Source organism: Stegostoma tigrinum, chromosome 25 (assembly GCF_030684315.1).
Source record: "Stegostoma tigrinum isolate sSteTig4 chromosome 25, sSteTig4.hap1, whole genome shotgun sequence".
In the NCBI taxonomy this organism is placed as follows: Eukaryota; Metazoa; Chordata; class Chondrichthyes; order Orectolobiformes; family Stegostomatidae; genus Stegostoma; species Stegostoma tigrinum.
The window spans coordinates 14316745-14340797 of NC_081378.1; the positions used below are offsets into that span (position 1 = coordinate 14316745).

General features: G+C 40.7%; 1 protein-coding gene across 1 annotated transcript in view; it reads right to left on the reverse strand.

Moving 5' to 3' along the window:
- Positions 1-7369: 7369 nt before the first annotated feature.
- chchd3a (coiled-coil-helix-coiled-coil-helix domain containing 3a) overlaps positions 7370-24053 on the reverse strand; it is a 233219-nt gene continuing 216535 nt past the window's right edge. Inside the window, exons 7-8 of the mRNA XM_048553803.2 lie at positions 12001-12136; positions 7370-7761 (exon numbers count right to left, since the gene is read on the reverse strand). Of these exons, the coding sequence (XP_048409760.1) occupies positions 7738-7761; positions 12001-12136 (160 nt within the window). The 3' untranslated portion in view covers positions 7370-7737. The remainder of the gene's footprint in view (positions 7762-12000; positions 12137-24053) is intronic.

Consider the following 24053-nt stretch of genomic DNA (forward strand, 5'->3'; position numbering starts at 1 on the left):
AGTGATGGTGTGACATCTAGGAGAATTCGGAGATGAGTCAGTCTAGGCCTTTCTCAACACCGGGAGAAAACTGTTGCATTTTCAAACAGAGTTCTGGGTGTCGATATGTAATTCTCACTGGGCAGCAATGAGATGCCAATTAACAGGGATTACTGTTTGTAATCAGCTCCATTGACTGCATACCTCACTCCTTAACAGGCAGCTTTCCTACCCTACTATGTGCTGTGAGGAAACTACATGTTAACAATTCCCAACAGGGAGTCATAGAGCAATACAGCATGGAAACAGACCCTTTGGACCAAGTCATCTGTGCCAACCACAATCCCAAACAAAAACTAGTTCCACTTGCCTGCATTTGGCCCACATCCTTTTAAACTTTTCCTACTCATGTACCTGTCCAAATGTCTTTCAAATGTTGTAACTATCTGCATCTACCACTTCCTCTGGCAATTCATTCCACATATAAACTAAACTCTGTGTGAAAAAGTTACCCCTTCAGGTCCCTTTTAAGTTAAGGTCCCTCCTCTCAACTTCAAAATATGGCTCAGAGTTTTGAAACCCCTCCACCCACTCTAGGGAAAAATGTTTTTGGTATTTACCTTATCTATGCACCCCCCCCTCACGAGTTTATAAACCTCTGCTCGGTCACCCCTCAACCACCTACGCTGCAGTGAAAAAAAGTCCCAGCCTATTTTAACAACACAAACATTCCAGTCCTGGCAATATCCTCGTAAATTGTTTTTGAATGCTCTCCAATTTTACAATATCTTTCCTACAGCAGGGCAACTAAACTGTACAGAATACTCCAAAAATGGTCTGACCAATGTCTTTTACTACCTCAATATGACATCCCAACTCCTGTACTCAAAGGTCTGAGACATGAAGGCAAGCGTGCTGAGCAACATCTTAACCACCCTGTCTACCTGTGATAAAACTTTCAAAGAACTATGTGCCTGAATCCCTAGGTCTCTCCCCACAACTTCATTCGCAGATGCCTAACGAACAGACAACAACAGGAGAATACAGCATGCCCTAACACACTGGCCACACTGCCCTACATCAAGAACATATTGGAACTGACAACGAGACTCCTAAGACCACTAGAAATCATGGTAGCCCATAAGTCCACAGACACTCCACGACAAACACTCACAAGGATTCAAGACCCCATTCCCACAACATGTAGAACAAACGTAGTTTACAAAATACAATGCAACGGCTGCTACAAACATTACATCAGACAGACAGAAAGGAAACTAGCCATCAAAATAGATGAACATCAACTAGCAGCAAAACGGCACTCTCCTTAATATCAGTACACTCGGACAACGAAGGCCATCAGTTTAACTGGGACAAGGCAACTGTAGTAGCCCAAGCCTAACATAAACACGCACGGGAATTCCTAGAGACGTGGTTCTCCACCTGTAATGCAATAAACAAACCCACAGAATTGGACCCCATATACAAACCTGTACAGATCAAAACTGGAAATGACAGTACTCACCATAACGGACCGGACAGTACAAATTCCAAGCAGGGTAGAATAACATCGCTTCATCAGAGGCTCCACTCATAATGTCAACTAGCAGAGTGATGAAACATCTAATTGAGAACAAGCCAGCTCGGTGAGCAAGTCAACAACCTCGTCCACAACCTGAGCTACAGATCTTTGCCAAAACTTTATTCAGTACTGCTGTCTTTCCTTGCTGTTTAACACTGTCACAAAGCCAGGAAGCTTATCATCACAATGACCCAGTCAGTGACCGTGAATGAGGTTGGCAGGGTCAGATGGTGTGACAGCATCTGGTGGTCCATTGGAAAAGGATGGCGCTGTTTAGCACCACCCTATCCGTCCAATCCTCCAGGGGTCTGACTGCAAAGAGGGGCACTAATTTCCCCGTATCGGCCACGTCTGGGACAAATTCCATGGACTGTGCGTGGACACTATGGACCGCACTTGTCATGGTGTACAGTGGTCTTTTAAAGATGGCTCTGGTGTTAGGGGTGCCAGTCTATTGAGAGAAATCCTGATAATAGCCACATCTTGCAGTTAGTGGTAAAGCCTAGCTAGCATCAGATAAGTGGCTCACCACTGGGGTGTGGTAGGTACTTGGGGAGGCAGGTTTGTGGCAAGAAATCTCACTCAGCCTCATGGAGAAAAGCCCTCTGTGAAACCTGACAAAATTGGCAACCAAAATATTGTAAAATTCAGCCTTTTGGAGGAATTTGTGAAGTTTTACACATCACTACTACGTCTCCCAGCTCAGGGAGAGAATTTGATAAATGGATGATTTAATGCTGGGCTACTTCTAATAGTTGCCAGCAGTTGTTACATTTTTTTCCATTTGGTGCTTTCACTTTCATTTCTTAAGACCCAGGCTTTTTTTCACTTAAGCAAAGGCTGTTAATGAGTTATGAGGTGAATCTTGTACCTCTAAAGGGTTTTGTTGTTCCCGGTGCCCTTTTATGACACTTGATTTTAATTGCTCACATTGGAAAGGGATAGTGAAACCAACCACTCAAAAAAATCTTACAATAATAGAAATTGCTGGAAAAGTTGCTGGCTTTGTTGTTTTGCAAGAAAGATGTTACTCATTATGGAAACATATAATGCCTCTCAGGGTGGACACACTACAGCATACATTTTAACGTAAGGGAGTGTGATTTTACATTTGGGAGTGTCAAGGTGGAATCTCATTTCTGTTTGCAATAAGATGTGTGAAAGCAGTTCTGCACCTAAAATGATGATCTGTGATACTATTATCTTAGAACACTTGAAAATCCTGTGCATGTGATTGCGAGATTAACAAAGCCAAAATTTTGACTGGGGCTTGAGATAACTCCATAGAAGCCTGTATCCTGTCACCAAGTCATCCTTTACTTACACACAGAGTGCATGGCACTGATTCAGCTCCCTTAGCTTTCAGAGTGAACAGAACCCCTGAAATTCCTATGTCAGCTAGGCCTCCCTGATTGGACCAGATTAACAACCCCAATTAAGGAACTCATATTCTCTGAAGTCTACCTGGTTGACCTCGTTAAAATCACTACAGGGATACTGCTTACAGAGGAGAACTTAATAATAGCTTACCTAATTAACATTTTCAATGGGTCTAACATTTTGCTTATTATTCATTCACAGATGAGGGCATCAATGGCTAGGCCAACATTTATTGTCCTAATTACCCAGACATCAATTATGACTCAATCACATTGCTTTGGGTCAGCACGCACATGTAGGCCCAGGCCAGGTAAGGATGGCAGTTTCCTTCTCTCAAGGACATTAGTGAATCAGATGGGTTTTTCTGAAAATCACCAATTGATTCATGGTCACCATTAGCCTCCTAATTCCAGATATTTTATCGAATTCAAATTTCACTACCTTCTGCAGCAGGAATCGAACTCGGGTCTTTGGATTAACAATCCAGCAATAATACCACTTGGCCATACCCTTAGTGTGCTCACAAATTCATACTTTTTAAAAGTGCTGTTTAAATTATCTGTAGCATGGGTCAAATAAATTTACATAATTTGTGATAAACACATAGGTTCAGCAGAGAGTGATTGGACAGGTGCTGAAGAATAAACAGCAAGAAATTAGAGCTCAAGGGGGTTCTGAATGATCGAGGCCTTGGACACGCTTTGTTACACAATGGAGGTAGATGAGGATTAATTGATTTTACACCCTGTTTTCAGTGTGCTTGCATTTTGCTGTTCACATAGGAAATAAAAATCGAAATAAAAGAAAAACTGTAAATCTGAAATTCTGACAGAAAATGCAAAAATGCAGGCGCTCGGCCTACTTTTTCTCGCCAGTTTTTCTTACCCTGGTAGTAATAATGTTAGGGTTCCCTCTTTTTGGATTAAGGAAACTTATTTTGCCAAAGTTGATGCATGGATCCAAACTGAATAATTAAAATCACCTAAACAGACCACCCTACTGGATTGGATTCTTCACCATCTGATTAAATATAAAACAACATAAAAAGAGGGTCAGTAGCACACATCAGACAGAAGCACACCGTACAGATTCTTTCACAATTTTAATCTTCCAAAAAGTTGTAAGAGGTACCAAGAATGCAGATTAGAAAACTGAACATTAATTACTTACAGAAGAAAATGGGGCTGGTATTTGTCTACTGGTGTAAATTTTTATAATCTCGGGTTGATCTGCCAGAATTAATCGTAATTAAATATCTTGGATCATCCCATTTATACACTTATTTGCAGGTTTGTGAAATGTAATGTTCACACTGCATCTGGGAACAGAAACTGGAGCAGAACTGGAAGCAAAAGCTTTGAAGTAATGTGAGCAATTAAAATCAAGTGTCACAAAGGGGCGACAGGAGTAATGAGACCCTTTTGAAAAGTATAAAATTCATTAGCACTTTTGCTCAGGCTAAAAAGCCTGGTTCTTAAGAAAGGAGACTGAAAGCAACAAATGGAAAGAAACTTCACAACTGCAGGCAACTTTTGAAGTATTACTGCATTAAGTGACCCGTTTGGTAGCACAGCAACCAGAGGCCGCTCAATGTTTTCTCATCAACCTGTTCAGAAATGTCATTACACACCTCTGGAGCACATGGGACTTGAACCCAAGCCTGCTGGCTCAGAGGGAACAACACTATAGTTGCACCACAGGAGTCATACCAGAGGCTAAGATGATTCTAGCCTGCAACTTGATGTTGTGACCGTACCGTGCCTTTAAGAATGATTTGTTCTGTGCTATTTCACTTGCAGAGGGATGTTGCCAGAGATACTGGAATGACTGCTTTAGAAATGCTGGACAAACAGCTTTGAGCTCTGAGTGTTTTTTTAAAAAATTAGACAAAAGAAGCATGAGTGGGTGGAGTCAGGTTCAAACAGACCCAGGGTTTTACTTTTGATTGTGCCTTCAGTTTAAGCTGGGTTTTTTGGAGTTGAGGATGATAGACACAACTCTGTCTCTGTTGCAGCAGAAACCTTGAGTTCTGTCTCCGCTGCTACATTTTCCTTTCAGTGCTCCTTTCTCCTGGATTGGAGGAGATAGCAGGTGAGAAAATCTGTTTCGCTGAATTTGCCTTTGACAAGGGTGTGCTTATGGGATGCTGCTATACTGCAGCAGTTAATCATCAGTCATTAAATAATAATTTTTTAAGTATTTCAAATGAGTTAAAGCTATATCATTTATTTGTTGAGAATAAATCCACTAAAAGCTATTCATTCTCCCAGGCTGATTGTTATCCACTCCTTTGTCGGTCCAACGGTTCTCTCTCTTTGGGCTCTACCTCGACCTATCGATTACCCCTTACCCTATTCCCCACCCTATTATCTGCATTAAAAGTAACTTCTTCCTAACTACCAAAAATTCTGAAGAAGGGTTACTGAACTCAACATGTTGACACTGATCTCTCTCCAAAGATGCTGCCAGACCTGCTGAGCCTTTCTAGCTCTATTTCTGCTTTTGTTTGTTTATTCCTTTTTCTTTCAACACAGTTAAAGTACAAAGTGTGTTTTGTTGAAAGCTCGGTGGTGGACCAATCGAAACACATCTCGAACATGACTTTAAATTAGTAGTAGTTATGGTCTAGGTTATCTCCTCGATGTATTTTGAGGGAGTTTGGTCTGGTCCATAACAATAGCACCACAGCATAAACAAGTATTACATTGTCTTTGTAGGGCTTGAGAACACACTTGATATTGCAAGTGACTCAATATACCGACTACCTTGCTGACTCCGTGATGCATGCTTGCGCTAAGTAGTAGCTTTTTACTGACCTAGCTAGCACGAAAGAGTGGCCCATTATCTGTTGCCAGGTAGCTGAGACAAAGATTGAAAAGATAGTAGTGAGAGGGAATGCACTGATAAGCATTTGTACATTCAACACGATGGAGAACAGGTATGCTGGCCTTGGCTGTTTGCAACATCAAACAATACTGAGGCCATCATGCCTACATGTACAATCAATCTCAGAGCTGCACATAATCCTGTTTACTGGTCTGCAGATGAAGGCAGGCACACACTGGGCAGCTTGAGCTGTCTGAAATCCCTCTTCACATCTTTGATTACAGATACATGGATCCCTAGTGCAGGGATTTTTATTGTAACGGGAGAAATGCAAACAAATGATGACTGCTGGCCCTCAGGCCCATGAGAACTGAGGCAGCGACAGTGGTGAACAAAAGACAAGCTCCCATAAATGATTCTTGAATGACTGTAGTTTCCAGCCACACTATTCACCCACCTAACATGGGAAACTTTTCAGGATAACATGAACCCAGTCTAAAGGTCAGACAGAAATGGAAGCCATGCTATAATTCCACACTAGTATGTTTGTATCTTAGATTATTTCAGTGGGTAAACTTTCTTCACATCTCCCTAGGAATCAATTATCACGCACACAAGGGGTAGACACCCAGATATCAGTTTCTCCCTCTTTTCCCAACCTAATAAGCAGGATGCAGTGTCAATTCTGGCTTAAGGAATACTCTGGGTCAAAATGTTGTCAAAGCCACAGTTAACATCCTGTTATTGCAGTTTTGGTGAAATATCACTCCTCAAGATCCTTGACCTGTCTCTAGCCTTCAAAATGGCACAGAAAAGCAAGGGTTCGTTTAGGAAGCACAGTCCTTCTACTCCATGATTCCCACATTAACCTCAACAAATTTCATATCAGACTGCAGCTAAAACAGCTCTGTATAAGGATAATCAGAAGAACTCGGGGGCACTCTGAACCAGATAATTGGTTCTTCTTTTTCACCGGACCCAGATTCCCACACAAAAGGGCAATGATTTGAATTGTGAATTGTGCAGTTCAGCCACAGCCCAAGATTTAATGGACTTAATGACCTTTAGGAGACCTTAGGGCATAATAGTGGCAGCACCATCTCTGGATCGGAAGCTCTGGGTTTGAGCTCTAGGACTGGATCCGTTGGCTATAGAAGGTGCATTTGTAACATGGCCAAACAGGTTGATTATCAGGCTGTAAATCCATCCAATGTGCTGACGGTAGTTGACAGGAATGGGAGAGACTTCTGGTCAGCCATTCCACAGAAGGTAACGGCAAACCACTTCTGTGCTTTGCCTGTAAGGGTGGGCCAATCCAGCAGAAGTCTGTTGCTCAACTCTCAGAAATGAGGACGGAAGAAAAGACAAACCATCAGAATAGACATTTTCTAGTTCATTTCCATGAAATCACAGGATTGAAAGAGTGTTTGGCACGCTGACTGACAAGTGGCTTTACAGATTAAACAAAAGCATTGAATTTGGCCAATGAAATACATACAAAATAATTGAATTTGGCCTATGAAATACATTCAAAATAACTCAAGACACGTTGCATAGCCAATTCCCAATTACACTCAACAAAATCACAAAGCTAAGGACAGGTTTGCAGTTTGATCTTTCAAAGATAGATTTAATTGCATTATTGTTAGAATGTTTTAAAGGCCTCATACAAAACTAAACAGAGATATTTCATTTAATGTCACAGGTCAGAACAATTAGAGAAAAGCTGAACATTTTCATGGTGGGACTACAAGCATGACAGGTTGTCAAGACATTCACAACCCTGCTGAACATATCCCCACTGATTAAATTAAGGTGCTTGCTGTTGCTGTTGCCGTGGTGACAACAGCCTTTTGTTTCTTCTTTCCCATATTGTCCCGATACTTTGCTGAGCTTCCTCGAGTGCTCCTGAAAGACATTCTGCTGTTGAAGTTGATGATGAGGGCTTTTTGATGTGATGGTGGGTTGTGTTAACCTCCTTTGCTCAGCAGGTTCTAAAGTGAGAAAACATAAGATTTTAAAACAGCAAAAGAATAAGCTAAAGGCTTTGATGTAGTTTTGAACCAATTGTTTGGTTTTTCAGGAATATATTAATTCGCAGTTTATTCTTCTCTTCAAACTTCCATTAACATAACAGATCTTATCAATATAATACATTCACTCATAAGCCTATTATACCAATCAACTTAATGAGGACTAACATATACCATGCTCCTTCAAGAGGAGGAGCTGTGCTCTACAATACAATACAGGACCATAAAAGTGTAAGTGAACATGGTGAAATTATATTTACAATGAATTTGTGTGCTATAACCATTGAGATATCTTCAAATGTGAAAATGAAAATGCAATGACAAAGTTTATGGGCCAACTAACTATTTTTTAAAACTCCAGATTCTCTTGTGCTCGTTGCATGAATGCAGCAGAGCAGGGAGTCATGAGGCAAAAGAGAAAAGTGACAGCTACCTCTAGGTTGGTATGAGCTGCTGCTAGATATTGAACATTATTAACCACAATATTGTATCCCATTTTCCTGGGCTTTGAATGTCTGTAGACTGTGACAGGCAAGGGAGATCACAGTAGGTTCGCACAAGCTGCAGGCTTCCTGGGTAGAATGACTATTTCTCATTTCATGCTTTTACTGTCCTTATACTTCATTTTGGGACTTTTTTTATAGGTAAACTTGAAACAAAATTATGACAAAATACAGATCAAGCAAGAGTGTGCTATTTGTCATCATTCTGGAACCAACTTCCACCCTGATTCCAGCATTTTGTAATAACATTCAGGTAGAAAATTACACCATACACAGCATGTGCAGCAATTAAAAGCAGGTGGAATGCTGTGCTAAATCATTTGCCTAAAATAACAGGAATATTAAACAAAATGTTAGGGACTATTATGTTTAGTTTTGGAAGCTCCACTTACGAAAAGGGACGTTGATTTTTGCCAAATCCTGGAGATGAATCGTCAGTGTGATCTAGTGATGTCAGGATAATAACCGTTGGTATGTTTGAGTAATATTTACTTGAGATAAAGAGATTAAGGAGTAATCTGATGCGGATATTTAAAATTAAGGTAATTCCAAAAGGCATACCAGGAATGACTCTCCTTTCTGGATAAGCATGAATTAATTGTAAGGGAATAAAGCTGTTAAGAGAAACTTCAGGATATTCTTCACATACTTATTTGGTTGAGTGCAGTTCCAATAGCACTTATCTAGCTGGACACCAGCTAGAGTGAAGGTGGCAACTTTAATGGTATCAAAATTCACTCCCTGCATCACAGGCGTAAAGTTACTTTTGTGTGTGCCTGGGATGTGGACATCCCAGCTTAGCCAGTATTTATTGTCCACTTCTAATTGCCCAGAGGGCAGTTAAGAAGCAACCGCATTGCTGTGAGTCTAGAGTCACATCTATGCCAGAACAGGAAAGGATGCCAGTTTTGTTCCCTAAAGCAGATGGGTTTTTCATGACTATCGACATCATTTGATTCTTAATTCCACATTTTCTTCTTATTGAGTTCAAAATCCACCATCAGCAAATGACTGAATAAGCAGTGATTTTGGTGGTGTTGGTTTAGGGAAATTTTAACTGAAACACTGGGAGGTTTCCTACTCTAATTTGATTGGTGAAGTAGGAAACAGTCACAAAACTGAGTCGGCAGATGAGTCCTCAGCTTAGGATCTCATCTGAAAGTTAAGGCAGAAAGAAAGAGAACAGACAAAGAGGATCGACCTAAACAGAGAAACAGTTATCATGACAGCAAAAAGCTGGAGTGATCTGCTGTACCAAATGACTTAAAGCCACATCTTTTCAAGTGTATTATTCATTGTTTCTTTCAGTATTGATTCAATTTATGAAGTTTCTCAAGTGTATTGTTGCATTTAACCTGATGTATGGAGCCAGATATTCCACTGTTTATGTTGTTTTGAATAATATGTGTATTTTACTGCCAAGAATAACATACAGACTAGGACAAAACCAAGTATAGCAACTGGCTGGATCTTGTGATCAACAGCAAATGAACGGCATGGGCTGTTCAACACAATTTCATGAACTTCCCTTGGCTTTTGCAATACAGCCTGCTGTACAGCATTTGGGTTTCAGAATAGCAAGGTTTCTGTACAAGGGCTACAGTCCCTCTCGCTCATGGTGCAGCTCCTGAAACCAGCTAGATTGAAAATCGTCCCTGAGACATAGACAGCGAGAGCGTGCAAACATCTCACTGTAATTTTTGCTGCAAGATCTGGGCCAGTAATAAATTGAATTATAATTTGTTCTCTTTCCACTTTTGCTTTTCAAAAAATATATTGCCCAAGAGAAAAGATACATCCCTGACAGATAAATGACACAAATCCTTTACAGGTAACGACTAATGAACTCTACATTTTTGATTTTCTACTTTTATTTGAGTATGCATGTAGTTATTTCCCAGCGAATGGCTTCTATAATCTTCAACTGCAATTACATGTTGACATATTCAGTTACTCAGGTCACAGGCAATTCATTATTGTACTTACTTATACCTTTCCAATGTCACCATAGTCAATGCAATGAGTCACGTTGAAAGTTCTAAATTAACGTTGTTGAAAACTAGTTGAATACAGTAATTATCATTCCTCTGGGTAGTGTCCTAGGCCCAACAGCTACTTCATCAATGTACTTTTCCCATCATGAAATCACAAGTAGGGATGTTCAGTACCATTTGAGATTCCTTTGAAGCAGCTGGTATCCAAAGCGTGGCCAATATCCAGGCGTGGACTGATAAGTGTTAAGTAATATTCATGTCACTTTGCCAGGCCATGACCATCTCAGAAAAGAGATACACCTTCAATGACATTACCATCACTGAATTCTCCACTTTCAATATTATGGGATGGGGGTGGGGGGGGGGGTGGAGGGGAGAAGAAGGGTTGTTGTTGACCAGAAATTGAAATACATGGGCTATAATAAATATTGTGTCTACACAAGGAGTCAGAGGCTAAGACTTTTGCAGCAAGTAGCTCCCTCCTGACTCCCAAAGTTTGCCCACAATCCACAATGCACAAGCCAGGACTGAAGGAATACCCCACAACTTGTCTGGATGGGTGCAACCTCATCAACGCTCAAAAAACTTAACACCATCTAATTCAAAGCTGCCCATCTGATTGGCACTCCATCTCCCAGCTTCAATGTTCATCACCAATGCAGAAGCAGCAGTGTACACCATCTACAATAATGCCTATACTAACTCTCTAAGCCTTCCTCGATAGCACTGTCCATAACCGGCAACCTCTACAACCTGGATACAAAAGGGGAGACGATGTATGGGAGTACTACCATTTGCAAGTTCACCTCTAAGCCATGCATCATCCTGACCTGGAACTATGACATGGTTCCATTATCATCACTGGGTCAAAACCTTGGAGCTTCTTTCGTAACAACGCTGCTGGTGTATCAACACTCCAATGTTTGGCTGCGGTTCAAGAAGGCAGCCCACCACCATCTCAAGAACAATTAATGCTAGCCTAGTCAGTAAAACCCAGATTCCACAAATTAATTCAAATAAAATTGTACGTCTTTGTCTGCATAGGTACACAAAGAGCAATATAACTGCTCAATGCACCTTGTATCACATTGAGATCTCTATTAAATATATTGGCATTAGTGCTAGGAGAGGAAGTTAGTGTACCAGGACAAAAAAAGTCAGATATACTTCTGGGGTTAGAGGAAATAATGTAGGAAGCACAATGTATGGATTGTAAATTCCAGCACAGCCAAGTTGGACCAAATGGCCCACTGATGTGCTGAAAATTAGGTTTAAAAATATTTTATTAATTCATTCTGTCACAAAGACACCAATTCTTTCCCATTTGGAATCAGAATCCTCCGCTGCTGTTCATAAGTCTATTCTTCAAAGACAGATTGAGCATCAGCAAAGAGATAGCTTACCATGGAAAGTGGGACAACCACACCAGATCTTATCCTGTGAATTTACACAGCAGGTCATCAGGGAAAACTTGCATGCTGACCTTTTTTTGTGTTAATTCAGGCTTATACAAAGACTTAAAAAGAGAGTTTGGATGGTGAAGTGATAAAGCTAAAAGCTCTCAAGTCTTAAAGATAAATGAATATTTTTTTAAAAACGCAGAAAACTGAAGTTCAGTTTATTGAGGCTTAAATACCAGTACTCTACTGGTTTAATTCTTTCATGCCTGTGTACAGTTTTGAGACTAACATTACAGCACTTACTTGTTTAGCATAGTTAATACAGTGAATGTACTGCTTAGCCAATGCAGAACAGCTGAGAGTCTGCTGTGGGTTCTTCTGATAGCAGCGGAGGACTTCCCCTTGGAGTTCAGCACAGATGGGTTGCGAATCGTACTTCCTGGGGAAAGAAACAAGTGAAGGAGAGGTTAAAGCAAACAAAAGAATTAACACAAGTGTTTGAATATCAGATCACACATTGTCAACTCATTTGAAGCCATCGGATATGCAAAGACATGACATTCACTTGATGTAGCCTCATACCAATAAAGTATCTAACTTTGCATTTGGGCACTGAGTAAGGAACTCATGCCAGTTTAAAATTCAACACCTTGAAAATGTGCTCTTGTGATTACAGTTAGGCACAGCATTACAGTGGTCAGTTCATGAGGATAAAATCTTTAGGCCAAACATGTGGCAATTCTCTTTCATCCAGGCTTCAGCAAGCAATTATCACCTGATTAAATTTTTACTGCAAATACTAAGTTTGTCACTAGGCTGCTCTAAATAAGATCTGAGTTGTAATAAAGTAGGGATGATACAATTTGTTTAAGGCAGGCCCAGCAAAGAAGCTATCAGGGAAATGAAAATCAATTATTACTCAAACTCTTGCCTCTAAGAAGTAAGGTCCACACATGTATTTATTTGTTTAACACATTGTGGTCTGATATCCTGCAGTGATTTACAGTGCAGTAATCTCTCATGGTTGATCATGTAATCTCAGTATCCCATTCCCACTTTCTCTCCATACCCTTGATCCCTTTAACTACAGGGGCCATATCCAGCCCTGTCGTGAATATATCTAATGAACTGGCCTCAACAGCTTCCTGTGGAACAGACATCCATTGTTGCAGCAACTACACGGTCTCACCAATACACCATGCCTGGGGCCATCCTTGCCTGCAGCATATGAGGTAGACAAAATTGGCTGAGTCACATGAGTTTCTGCTGCGTACATGGTGGGTGGTGTTCCCATGTGTGATGATAGTATCCATGTTGATGATGTAACATATCTTGCAGAAGTTACCACAGCAAGGTTGTGGTTGATGTTCTCCTGAAGGCTGGGTAGTTTGCTGAGAACAATGGTCTGTTTAAGGTTTAGTGGTTGTCTGAAGCTGAGAAGTGGAGGCATAAGGATGATCTTGTTATGATCTCCCGACATTAATTAGTTTGTACAGTTTTGGATTACTTATGACTTCAGTTGAATCTTGGCTCACACTCTTATAATGACCATGTTGGTCCAGTCATTTGGTTTATTTCCAGCTTCACTTTTTTTTAAAAAAAGACAGGCCCTTACGCTCAAACTGGTCCATGCTGACCAAAATGCCTACCCACTCTAACCCCATTTCCCTGCACTTAGCCTGTATGCTGTTAAACCTTTTGTATCCATGTATTTGTCTAAATGCCTTTTAAATGCTGTTAACGTACCTGCCTCTATCGCTTCCACTGGCAGCTCATTCCATATGCATACCAGTGTCTGTGTAAAAAAGTTGCCCCTCAGGTTCTCATATATTCTTTCCCCTCTTACCTTAAACTCATTTCCTCTATGGCTCGATTCCCTAACCCTAGGAAAAAGACAGAGTGCATTCATCCTGTCCATGTCTCTCATGATCTTAAACACTTCTAAGATCTCCCTTCAGTCTCCTATACTCTAAACTCTAAAGAAAAAAGTCTTAACCTGTCCCTATTTTTATTTTTTTTGTGTTTATCTTTCTGCCTCATCTAATCAGATTATTACTCATCCCTGTGCTTGTTATTCAGCTGTTGACATTATTCACACCATCGAATGCTTCCTATCACCTGCTGGGACTTATTATTCTGCACTCCACTCATACTATTTGTATGGTCTTTTGATCTCTCTGCCCATAAATTCCGTGCCTGTGTGCTTCTCTCTCACTTCACCAGACAAAGCGTCTCCACTCCAAAAGATTGAGGTTTCAAATAAACCTGTTGGGCTATAACCTGGTATTGCTGACTTCTGACTTTGTCCACCCCAGTACAACATCAGCACCTCGACGTTCTGAATGGCTTATCCCTTATTCATAGATTGTGACCCCTAGCTCTGGACTTCAACATTGGAAACATTTTTTACACTTCTAGCCTGTCCAGTTCCATCAGGATTTTGTGTGTTTCTAGGAGATCCTCCTCATTCTTCTAAATTTCAGCAAATTCAAGCCCAGTTGATCCAGTCTTTCCTCGCGTCAATCCTATCATCTCAGGAATCAGGATGGTGAACCTTTGTTGGACTCGCTCGATAGCAACAATGTCCTTCCTCAGACGAGGTGACCAAAACTGCACACAATACTCAAGGTGTGGCCTCACCACAGCCCTGTATAACTGCAGGAAGGCATCCCTACTCAGATGCTCAAATCCACATCCAAAGGCCAGCATGCCATTAGCTTTCCTCACCGCCTGCTGCACCTGCATGCCAACCTTTAGCAACTGTTCCATCATGACACCTTTTTTCCTAATCTGCCACCATTCAGATAATAATCCTGTTTTTGCGACAAAAGTGGATAACCTCACATTTATCCGCATTCTTTTGCAATTGTGAAGTATTTGTTCACTCAGCCAAGTAACCCCGCAGCCTCTTAGCATCCTCCTCACAGTGCACAAATATCCTTAACTTCAGTATAAACAACAGACAAACATTTATCTCTCATTTATAGTGGTATGTGCAAATGAGAATTGGGCATTTCACCAAGCAATGCTAATTATAATTAGTCCAATGCCAGTTGCCTGCTGTGTAGCCCCACAGGGAAAAGAAAAGGTGGAAAATTTAATCCAGGCAGAGAGAGCAGCTCTCCCACTCTTCATACATCTCTAGTTATTGCCATTAAGTTGTGATTTCAGCACAAATGTGAATTTACAGCTCCAGTTTAAACAGGGTATTAGGCTCAAAACGTCTGAATTCCCATCGTGATGCTTAATAATAAATAGTTCCATCTGTTTGTCCACATGTGGAAACAAGTTCAATCCAGCAATCAGAACAAATGCCCAGAAACACCAAAATTGGCGTCAGTTCAGTCCCAGGTGGATGTGAACTACACGCATGCACGAGTCACTTATAGTTATCAGCTGTTTTCCAATATTCAAAAGTAGCAAGGCAACAAACAGACTGTCAATTCTCACTCATTAATCAGTGGCTGCAAGAGTCAGCACTTCCAAAGCACTTTGGAAAGCAATATTTCTATAGTTTCATCCTATAAAAGACCACCAGGAGACATGATCAATAGTATCCTTAAACACTGTTATATCATAATGACTTCTGAAAAATTTAAACATTGAGTTTTATTTAATTCTTTTCTCCATCTGTTTGAAATGGATCTAAAACAAGAGTTGAATGGGGAATAGAGTAAGCTAAGAATACTTAATTTGATGTTAAGGAGATAGAATGCGCCACACCAAGCTGCAGCACAATCCAGGGTACAGTTTTAAAGGGAAGTGGATACATAGTTGGAAAGAAAAAGGCAAAAATTTATGTTGAACTGCTCTATAAGCCAGAAGTGATGCCATGCATTTGCACATGTTGCATGCTTTGAAACAGGCAGATGTGGGGATGCACAGAAAGGGAAGTGAAAACAAGTCACATGGCATGAAAATAATTAATTGCAGAAAAATAGAGTCCTTGCTCAGGAGAAGGGTCAGGAACATGCCTAAACAAGATGAATGTTTAAATAATGACCATCAGAAAAACCATACGTTTGCTAGTGCAAAGTCTTAGTCACATTGGAAGGAAGCAAAAAAATATGAAGTGAGAAATATCTTGTTTGAGCAATTAGACAGATTGGCCCATTTTCCCACATTCCTCGCTTCCCTGAGAGATCAAGGTTCTGTGTTTCAGTCTGAAAAATATTCAATGTCAAAGCAGCCTCATCTTCTGGGCTGGAGAGTTCTTATTCCTAACACTTTGAAGCAATTTCACCTTATCTTGATCTTAACTGTCTACATTATCATTTACCCTGAGACCGTGTCCCACGCTCTACACTTGTCTGCCACGGGCAACTACTGCTGGTGCTGGGCCCCAGCTATTTACGATCTACAGAAATTGTTGCATAAACTTAGCAGGTCTGACAGTATCTGTAGAAAGAAACAGAATTAATGTTTTAGGTCCAGCGATTCTTCTTCAGGACGGGTCACTGGACTCGAAATATTTATTCTGCTTTCTCTTCTCAAGTACTGTCAGCCTTGCTGAATGTCATCAGCAATTTCTGTTTGTGTTTCAGACTTTTCAACATCACAGTTCTTTGTTTCACTTACAATCCACATTGGAAATTTGTATGAAGAGATAGGATTTGTTGACAAAACATTTTCTGAATTTTAATGGTTTAACAGGCTGGTTCTCCTTCTAAATCCCAGAGGGTACAGATGTAATTTACTTTGCATGTCATCGCAGAATAAGCCTCTCATCGCAAGGACTAATCAAATGAGGTTTGCCTGCACAGCCTCCAATGCAAGTCTCTCCTTAAATACGGAGAGTGAAACTGTGGAGACAGTATTATTTTATGTATAGTCTCACTAAACCTACAGAACTGTAGCAAGAATTCTTTATTTTTGTATTCCAAACTATTTGCAATAAAGGCCAGCTTACTGCTTCCAGTCCAAATTGATTTGCTGTACTAGCATGCTAACTTTGCACTACGCCAGTACACCCAAGTCCCTCTGATCAAAATTTCACACCCTTTTAAAAGAATTGTTTCTTACCATGAATGTGAATGTTGTCACACTTAGCCACGTTATGCTATATATGACATTTACAACCTATTTTCCTCTACAGACTTTGTCTTGCATTTCCATTTAGCTTTGTGTAGTAGGTGGACTCGCTGTTATCTTCATCAGAGCATTAGTGTAGACTGATGCTTGTGGCAGCCTACTGGCTACAACATATAAATCTGAAAATGGTACATTTATACGTGCTGTATGCTTCCTGTCCATTAACCAATTCTTTATACATGCTACAAGCAGGGGTTGGGATCCAGGCACAATGTTCAGCAGGTGGAGATGAACGGCCAAAATTAGGAGAGACAGCAAGTGAGTCAAGAAGGCACAGAATTTATAGGGCAGTTAAGGCACAAGGGACTTTGGCACGGTTGGATGGAATTTATTTTAATGCAACGAGTCTGACAAACAAAGCAGATGAGTTGAGGGTGCATATTAAGACAATGGGGGGAAAGGGGTTTGATGTCTTTCAAATCTAAAGGATTGGAGAAGGGCAGATTGAGGCTAATAAGTAACAAGAACAATAAGTTGTTTACTGAAGCAAATGATATGGCAGAGGTACTAAATTAATATGTTGCTTCTGTCTTTACCAAATTAGAATGTGATACATATTTGGAAGTGATGAACTTAGAGGGCTAAACAGCTGGGTAGCTGGAGCTGGAAGAGACACAGGAGCCAAATAGCCTCCTTCTGCACTGTAAAATTCTATGGTTTGATGTCATTGCTGTCACTGAGACATGACAGAAAGGGGCAAACTGGCAGCTCAACATTCAAGGATATGGGGTCTTGAGGTGGGACAGGTAAGAAAGTAAGGGGGAGTGCAGTCATAATAATGGCTAGTGAATCAATTACAACAGTAAGGAGGGATGACAGTTCAGATGGCTCCTAAATGACACGATATGAGAAGAGCTTGAGGACCAGAAATGAGCAATCACTTTGCTGGGAGTCAAGTTTAAGCCCCCTAATCACCCAAGACAAATAAGGCAGCAGATGTAGATAAATTTCAGAGAAGTGTGAAAATAATAGGGTAGTGATAAGAAGGAATTTCAACTTCCTGAACATTAACTGGGATAGTCACATCATGAAAGGTTTAAAGGGAGCAGAATTCTTAAAATGTGTCCAGGACAGCTTTTCAAGCCAGAATTTGGAAGGCATTGTAAGTAATTTATGCACAGACTGAGAGAATGTAGGTATGATTCTAAATTAATACCTTGTGTCAGTGTTGATGAATGAGAGGGATGATTTGGATATAGAAATCAAGGAGTAATGTGATTAATACATACTTTGAAATCAACGTGTTTAGAGACATTATTACACACCTCTGGAGCAGTTGGGACTGAAGCCAGGCCTCCTCACCAAGGAATAGGGATGTTACCACAGTATGTGATAACATGTTTATGCTGATAATAGGTATGTTTAAATAGCAAAGGATGGTTTTGTTCCATTGGCCTCTAGGTTATATGCCCAGCGCACTGCTGCTGCCCCATACTGCAAGAAATCAGCATAGACAGAGAACAGATTCAAGGCTGATCTGGCAGGCATAGAAGTAGGTAAAATCTTCAGGGCTGGGTGAAATTTTATGGAGGCTGTTGTGCGAAGGAAGAACAGAAGTAGCAAGGATGCTTGTAATAGTTTTCAGTTGCTCTCTGGCCACTGAAGTACTCGAGGACTGAAGGACAGCCACTGTGGTACTATTATTCAAGAAAGGAGTAAAGGATAAACCAGGAAACTACAGGTTAGCCAATCTAACCTCAAACTTTTGGAAGCAATTCTGAGAAACAGAATTAATCTTAATTTGGAGAGACAGGGATTAATCAACAATAATTAACATTGTTTTGTTCGAAGGAGAGCAATTTGACTGAATTTTTTGAAGAGGTGTCCAAGTGGGAGAATAGATAAGAGTAAAGAATTAGATACAGTCTACTTAGACTTCAGCAAGGCTGTTGATAAGGTTCCATATGGGAGACTGATAGTGAAGGTAATAGTACATTGGATGAAAGAAATTTTGCAAACTGGATGCAGATTTGGCCAAGTGACAGGAAGCAGAGGGTTTAGTCAAGGGGTGTTTTTTGTGACTGGCAGTCCAGATCCAGTGGAATTTTGCACAGCTTACTGTTGAACTCTTGGTGTTTGTGGTATATATAACTGGTTTACACTTGAATATAGGTGGATTGTCAATACACTTGTGGATGATATGAAAATTGGTGGTGTGATAAACAGTGAAGAGGACATAGATGGGCTGGTCAGTGACATACAGAATTCAATCCAGAGAAGTGTGAGGTGATGCACTTGAGCAGGACAAACAAGGCAAAGGAACGCATGATGAACAACAGGACCCTGGGATGAAATCAGGTTCAGAAGGACTGTAGTCTGCGTGCCCACCTGCTCATTTACGAAATGGGACAGGCAGGTAAAGTGGTCAGGACATATGGGACACTTGCTGTTTTAGTCAAGGCATACAGTTTTAGGGCAGGGGGATTATGCTGGAACTGTATAAAAATTTGAGTACTGTATACAGTTCTGGTATCCAGATTATAGGACAGTCATGTTTGAACTATAGAGGGTGCAGACAAGAATTACCAAGATAATGCCTGGGTTGGAGAACTTCAGTGGTGAAAACAGATTAGAAAGACAGGGGTTGTTTTCTTTGGAGCAGATGAGACATGATTGAGAAGCATGAAATTATCAAGTGCAGCAGCTGGGTAGACAGGAAAGAAGTATTTCCCTTAATGTTGGGATCAATGACCAGGGGACATAGATTTATAGTAAGGCGCAGGAGGCTTAGAGGGGATGTGAAGATATTTCTCCGCCCACTCAGAAGGTGATGAGAATCTGGAACTTCCTGCTTGTGAGGCTGGCAGAGGTGGAAACCCTCATAACGTTTACATACGATTCAGATGTACACTTGCGATCCCTAGGCATACAAGGCTATTGACCAAGTGCTGAAAATGGAACAACAATAATTAGGTTGTTGTTTCTGACCAATGCAAATGTGATTTGTCGATGGGTCTTTTTATGTGCTACAGACTGCTGTGACTCTATGAGGAGGTTGTTGCTGTCAACAGTACTTTAGGGTTAGTTGAATTTCAATTTCCAAATTCCACAAAAGTGAAAAGGCATACCCTTCCCCACCTTCCTGTTATCTTTTCCATTGTCTCATGTTAATTGCATCTAAAAAATACAGCAAAGAATCTATTTCAATTCCCTTCCTTAGGCCACAATGTCCCTCACTCTTCCACTAACCCCAACTCTTGTGGGGAATTAATGACTCTACACGCACTCTTTCCAATGGCAGTCAGAGAGTGAAATGGTTAAATAAATACTTCTTCCACCCTCACGCTACCACTCAATCCACTGTGTTATCTAACTAGGCTCCAACGCACTGCATGACCATCATGTTCAGCTTAATAATTGGCTTCTTCTTACGAAATTCAATCTTGGATTCTCCCATCCCCACCACTGCCCCAAGCTGATAAAATTAATTGCATTTATTTGGTTTGTGTAATTCTGAATTCCTTGCTAGTGTAACTGAACTGATATTCTTGTGCGTGCTGCTGGTCAATTTACATTTTTTATAAGAAAAAAAGGGACTTGACATCAAAATGCATGTGTTAGGAATTCAAAACAATTACAATAAAATGCCAAGCCACAGCATCAAAGGAAGATCCCGGAGGCTTAAATATTAGCCTGGACTGGGTGATATCCAATGAAATGCTACAGCCTGTAAATGAAGAGATTGCAGTGAAATCTCTTTAAAACAAAAAGAGATAGAATTCCACTTCTTTTTTCATAATTTGCAAAAATTATGTTGTGTCACTCTCCAACGAGTAATTTCACCCAAACAATGTGGGTGCCTATGGGTAGGCCAGCATTTGTTGCTCATCCCTTTTTGCCCTCAAGAAGGTGGTGGTGAGTTGACTTCTTGAACGGCTACAGTACGCTTGTTGCAGGTAGGTCCATAATGCCATTAGGTAGGGTGTTCCAGGATTTTGTCTCAATGACACTGAAGGAATAGTGATATATTCATAAGACTGGATGGTAAATGACTTGGAGGGATTTGGCAGTTCGTGTTCCCAAACATCTACTATCCTTATTTTTTGAGATGGAAGTGGTCAAGGGTTTGGAAGGCAGTGTCCAAGAAACCTTGGAGCATTTCTGAAATGCATCTTGTACAAGATTCACACTGTTCTACTGGTGATGGGAGCAGTGCATGTTTATGGATGTGGTGCCAATCAATGAGGCTGCACTGTCCTGGACAGTATCAAGTTTTTTAGTTGTTTGAGATGCACCTATAAGACAAGTATGCAGAATGCCATCACACTCCTGATTTGTGCCTTGCAGATAGTGGATAGGCTTTGGGGAGTCAGGAGGCGTGTTACTTGCTCAGGATTGCTAGCCTCTGACCAGCTATTGTAGCCACTGTATTTATGTGGCAGGTCCAGTTACGTTTCTGGTCATTGTAACAGTCAGGAAGTTGATAGTGGGAAATTCAGTGATGGTTATGTCATTGAATGTCAAGGGATGGTGGTTAGATTGTTTCTTATTTAGGTAGTCATTTTCTGGCATGTGTGTAAAGTGACTGTTATTTGCCTCGTCAGACCAAGTCTGGAAATTGTCCAGATCTTGCTGCACTGAGGCATAGACTGCATTAGTATCTGAGGAGTCTTCAACAGTGCTGAACATTAAGCTATCATTGGCAAACATCCCCACTTTTGACCGAATGATGGAGGGAAGGTCGTTGATAAAGCAGTTGAAGTTAAGTGGGCCAAGGATATTATCCCAAGGAACCTCAGCAGAGATGTCCTGGAGCTGAGATGCCTGACCTCTAGTAACCATGACTATCTTCCTTAGGTACAACTCCAACCAGTTGAGAGTTTACCCCTGATTTCCAATGGCTCCAGTTTTGCTGGACCCCTTGATGACACACCCTTGGCCAAATGCACCATTGACATCAACTGCAGTCACTCTCAGCTCACCTCTGGAATTCAGCCATTTTGACCATGTTTGGACCAAGGCTGTATGAAGTCAGGAGCTGAGTGGCCCTGGTGGAATCCAGGGTCACTCAGAATCTTGACTAACCACAAAAATTTTGATTGCACTTTCATTAATTTGGGTGAATGGAAGATATTCTCCCCCAAACTAACTAAGATGTGTATTCAAGTCAGGCTGGCATACAAAGGTGATGGCACTCCCATTTGACAATCAGATCTCATCCTTCTTTGTGTTAGCTGTAGGAGAACGACTGAAATAATCTCATTGAGCTATCACATCTCTTCCTGTACATCTTGCAGCCATACTATTCTGGTGGAGAAGGGGTTGGACACACAAGAAATTGCTTTATCTGCATGATGTTGAACTTCAGTGCTAGTATGGCTGCAGCCATCCAGGCAAGGAGTGAAGCTTCCTCACACTCCTGACTGATGGCCTTGGCAATGGTGGGGAGGTTTTGAGAGGTGAAAGCCAACCATTCATCCCTGAATATTTGATGCCTGCCACTGCTATTGTAGCTAGTGTTCACATAGTTAATATGGTTAAATGATAACTAGAATCATTGTGGTGGTGCCATAGAATGTCAGCGGGTATTATAAGGACTTTCTGCAGCTTGATTTTGACATTATCTGCCCTTTACATGGAGCAAAAGATACTTCAGACATTCAAACTTGAATATTGTTTAGGCACTGTTGTAAGCTGGAATGATCTGTTTCATTAACTGAAGCTATGAATGGTGTTTGAACATGATGAAAAATTAAGTGAACTGACCCGATGATAGAGCGAATAATGATGAAACAGTTCAAAATGTTGGGCCAATAACACATTCCTCATGAACTCTGCAGTTACATTCTTAGGATTCAAAAACAACAGATTTCCACAATGTCTATTTCTATGTCAGCATACGATTCCAGTCAGTGAATATTTTCCCTTAGACCAACATTTTCCTCAGTTTTCCAGTGCTGCTCAGAGCCATACTGTTGACTACCAGCCTGATATCAAGATCAGCTCCTGACCCCATTCCACTGGTCCTGCTTCATGTCTGGATCAAGGCTGTGATGAGAAGTGGAGTATTAGCTTGTGTCTGAACTGTGTATTGGCATGAAAACTGCTGCATGTTATCACTTGATGGTGCAATTAGTGCTCCCTTATCATTCCTCAGACAGGCTAGACTTATTCTGTTCTTTGCCTAGGATGTACTGGTGTAGAATTGTATAAAAGTATGTAAAAGTCAGCATTAAAGGAGTGAACTGTCTAATTATTAATACCTAATCTAAGCCCAACAAAAGCTGCCAACACATGGGCTTCTGGTTTGCAAAAGAAGCTACGAAGTATGATTGTACAACTTTTGTTATTTGCTATCTTCACATGTTTTAAAGCATTTTCCCACCCATTCCACTTCCTTCAGTTGTTGCTGTTGTTTCATTTTGGTAACCTTCCACTCATGAGTCCAGTAAGTGGACTTCAATGGCCTATTTAACTGCTGTGGTCTTTGGATGCCCACATAAAAACACTTCCAATAGACTTTGCTGAGATGTTGATCAGGAGTGGAGAAACTTGGCTCGGTTTCTATTGTCCTAACGGTACCATAGGAAGAAATCAATCACCAAGCACTGATTGGGGACTGCTGATGGAATCTTGAAGTAGTCAGGGTCATCTAGCTCTTGGATAACTTGCTGAGGCTCTGGTGGTTGGGTGAAGTGGGGAAGTTGGGGGAGAGTTGAAAATCCTGATTTAATTTCATTCATTAATTTAAGTGAAAGGATGTGATGCACTGTGCAGGAAACGAAAGATGAATGGATTTTGAGCAAATTACGAAATGGTGGCCGGGTGGCAACAAGTTTCGTTCAAAGATGGCAGGAGCAAGAGAAGTTTGAAATACTGACTTTTGTTTAACAGGCAGCAGAAATATCATTCAGTCTTCGACGAGACTGTATTTTCCTACTTTATTATATAATATTTTGTAGAAGTTTGCTTTCCTTCACAGAAGGGACATTCTGCTAACTAGCTAATTGTCAGCTTCAGTTAATCTCTTTCAAACTACATTAAAAATGTTCAATTGCAGTGATACCAGAATAAGTTCAAAAAGTTTTTCAGCTTGAGGTATTACTGCCTACCCCTCTACCCAATCACAATCAACCCACGTTGCACTCTATGAACAAAGACCACCACCACTACTAGGCTGTGGTCACCTCAGCCTTCCAAGTAAATTGAACATTTCGAAAAAAAATTAAAAAACTTATTTGAATCAGACACTAGGCAGGACTCAGGTCTGCAAAAACAGGCTTCCAGAAAACAGTAGTTACTTAATGTGCCATACATTCCCTTTG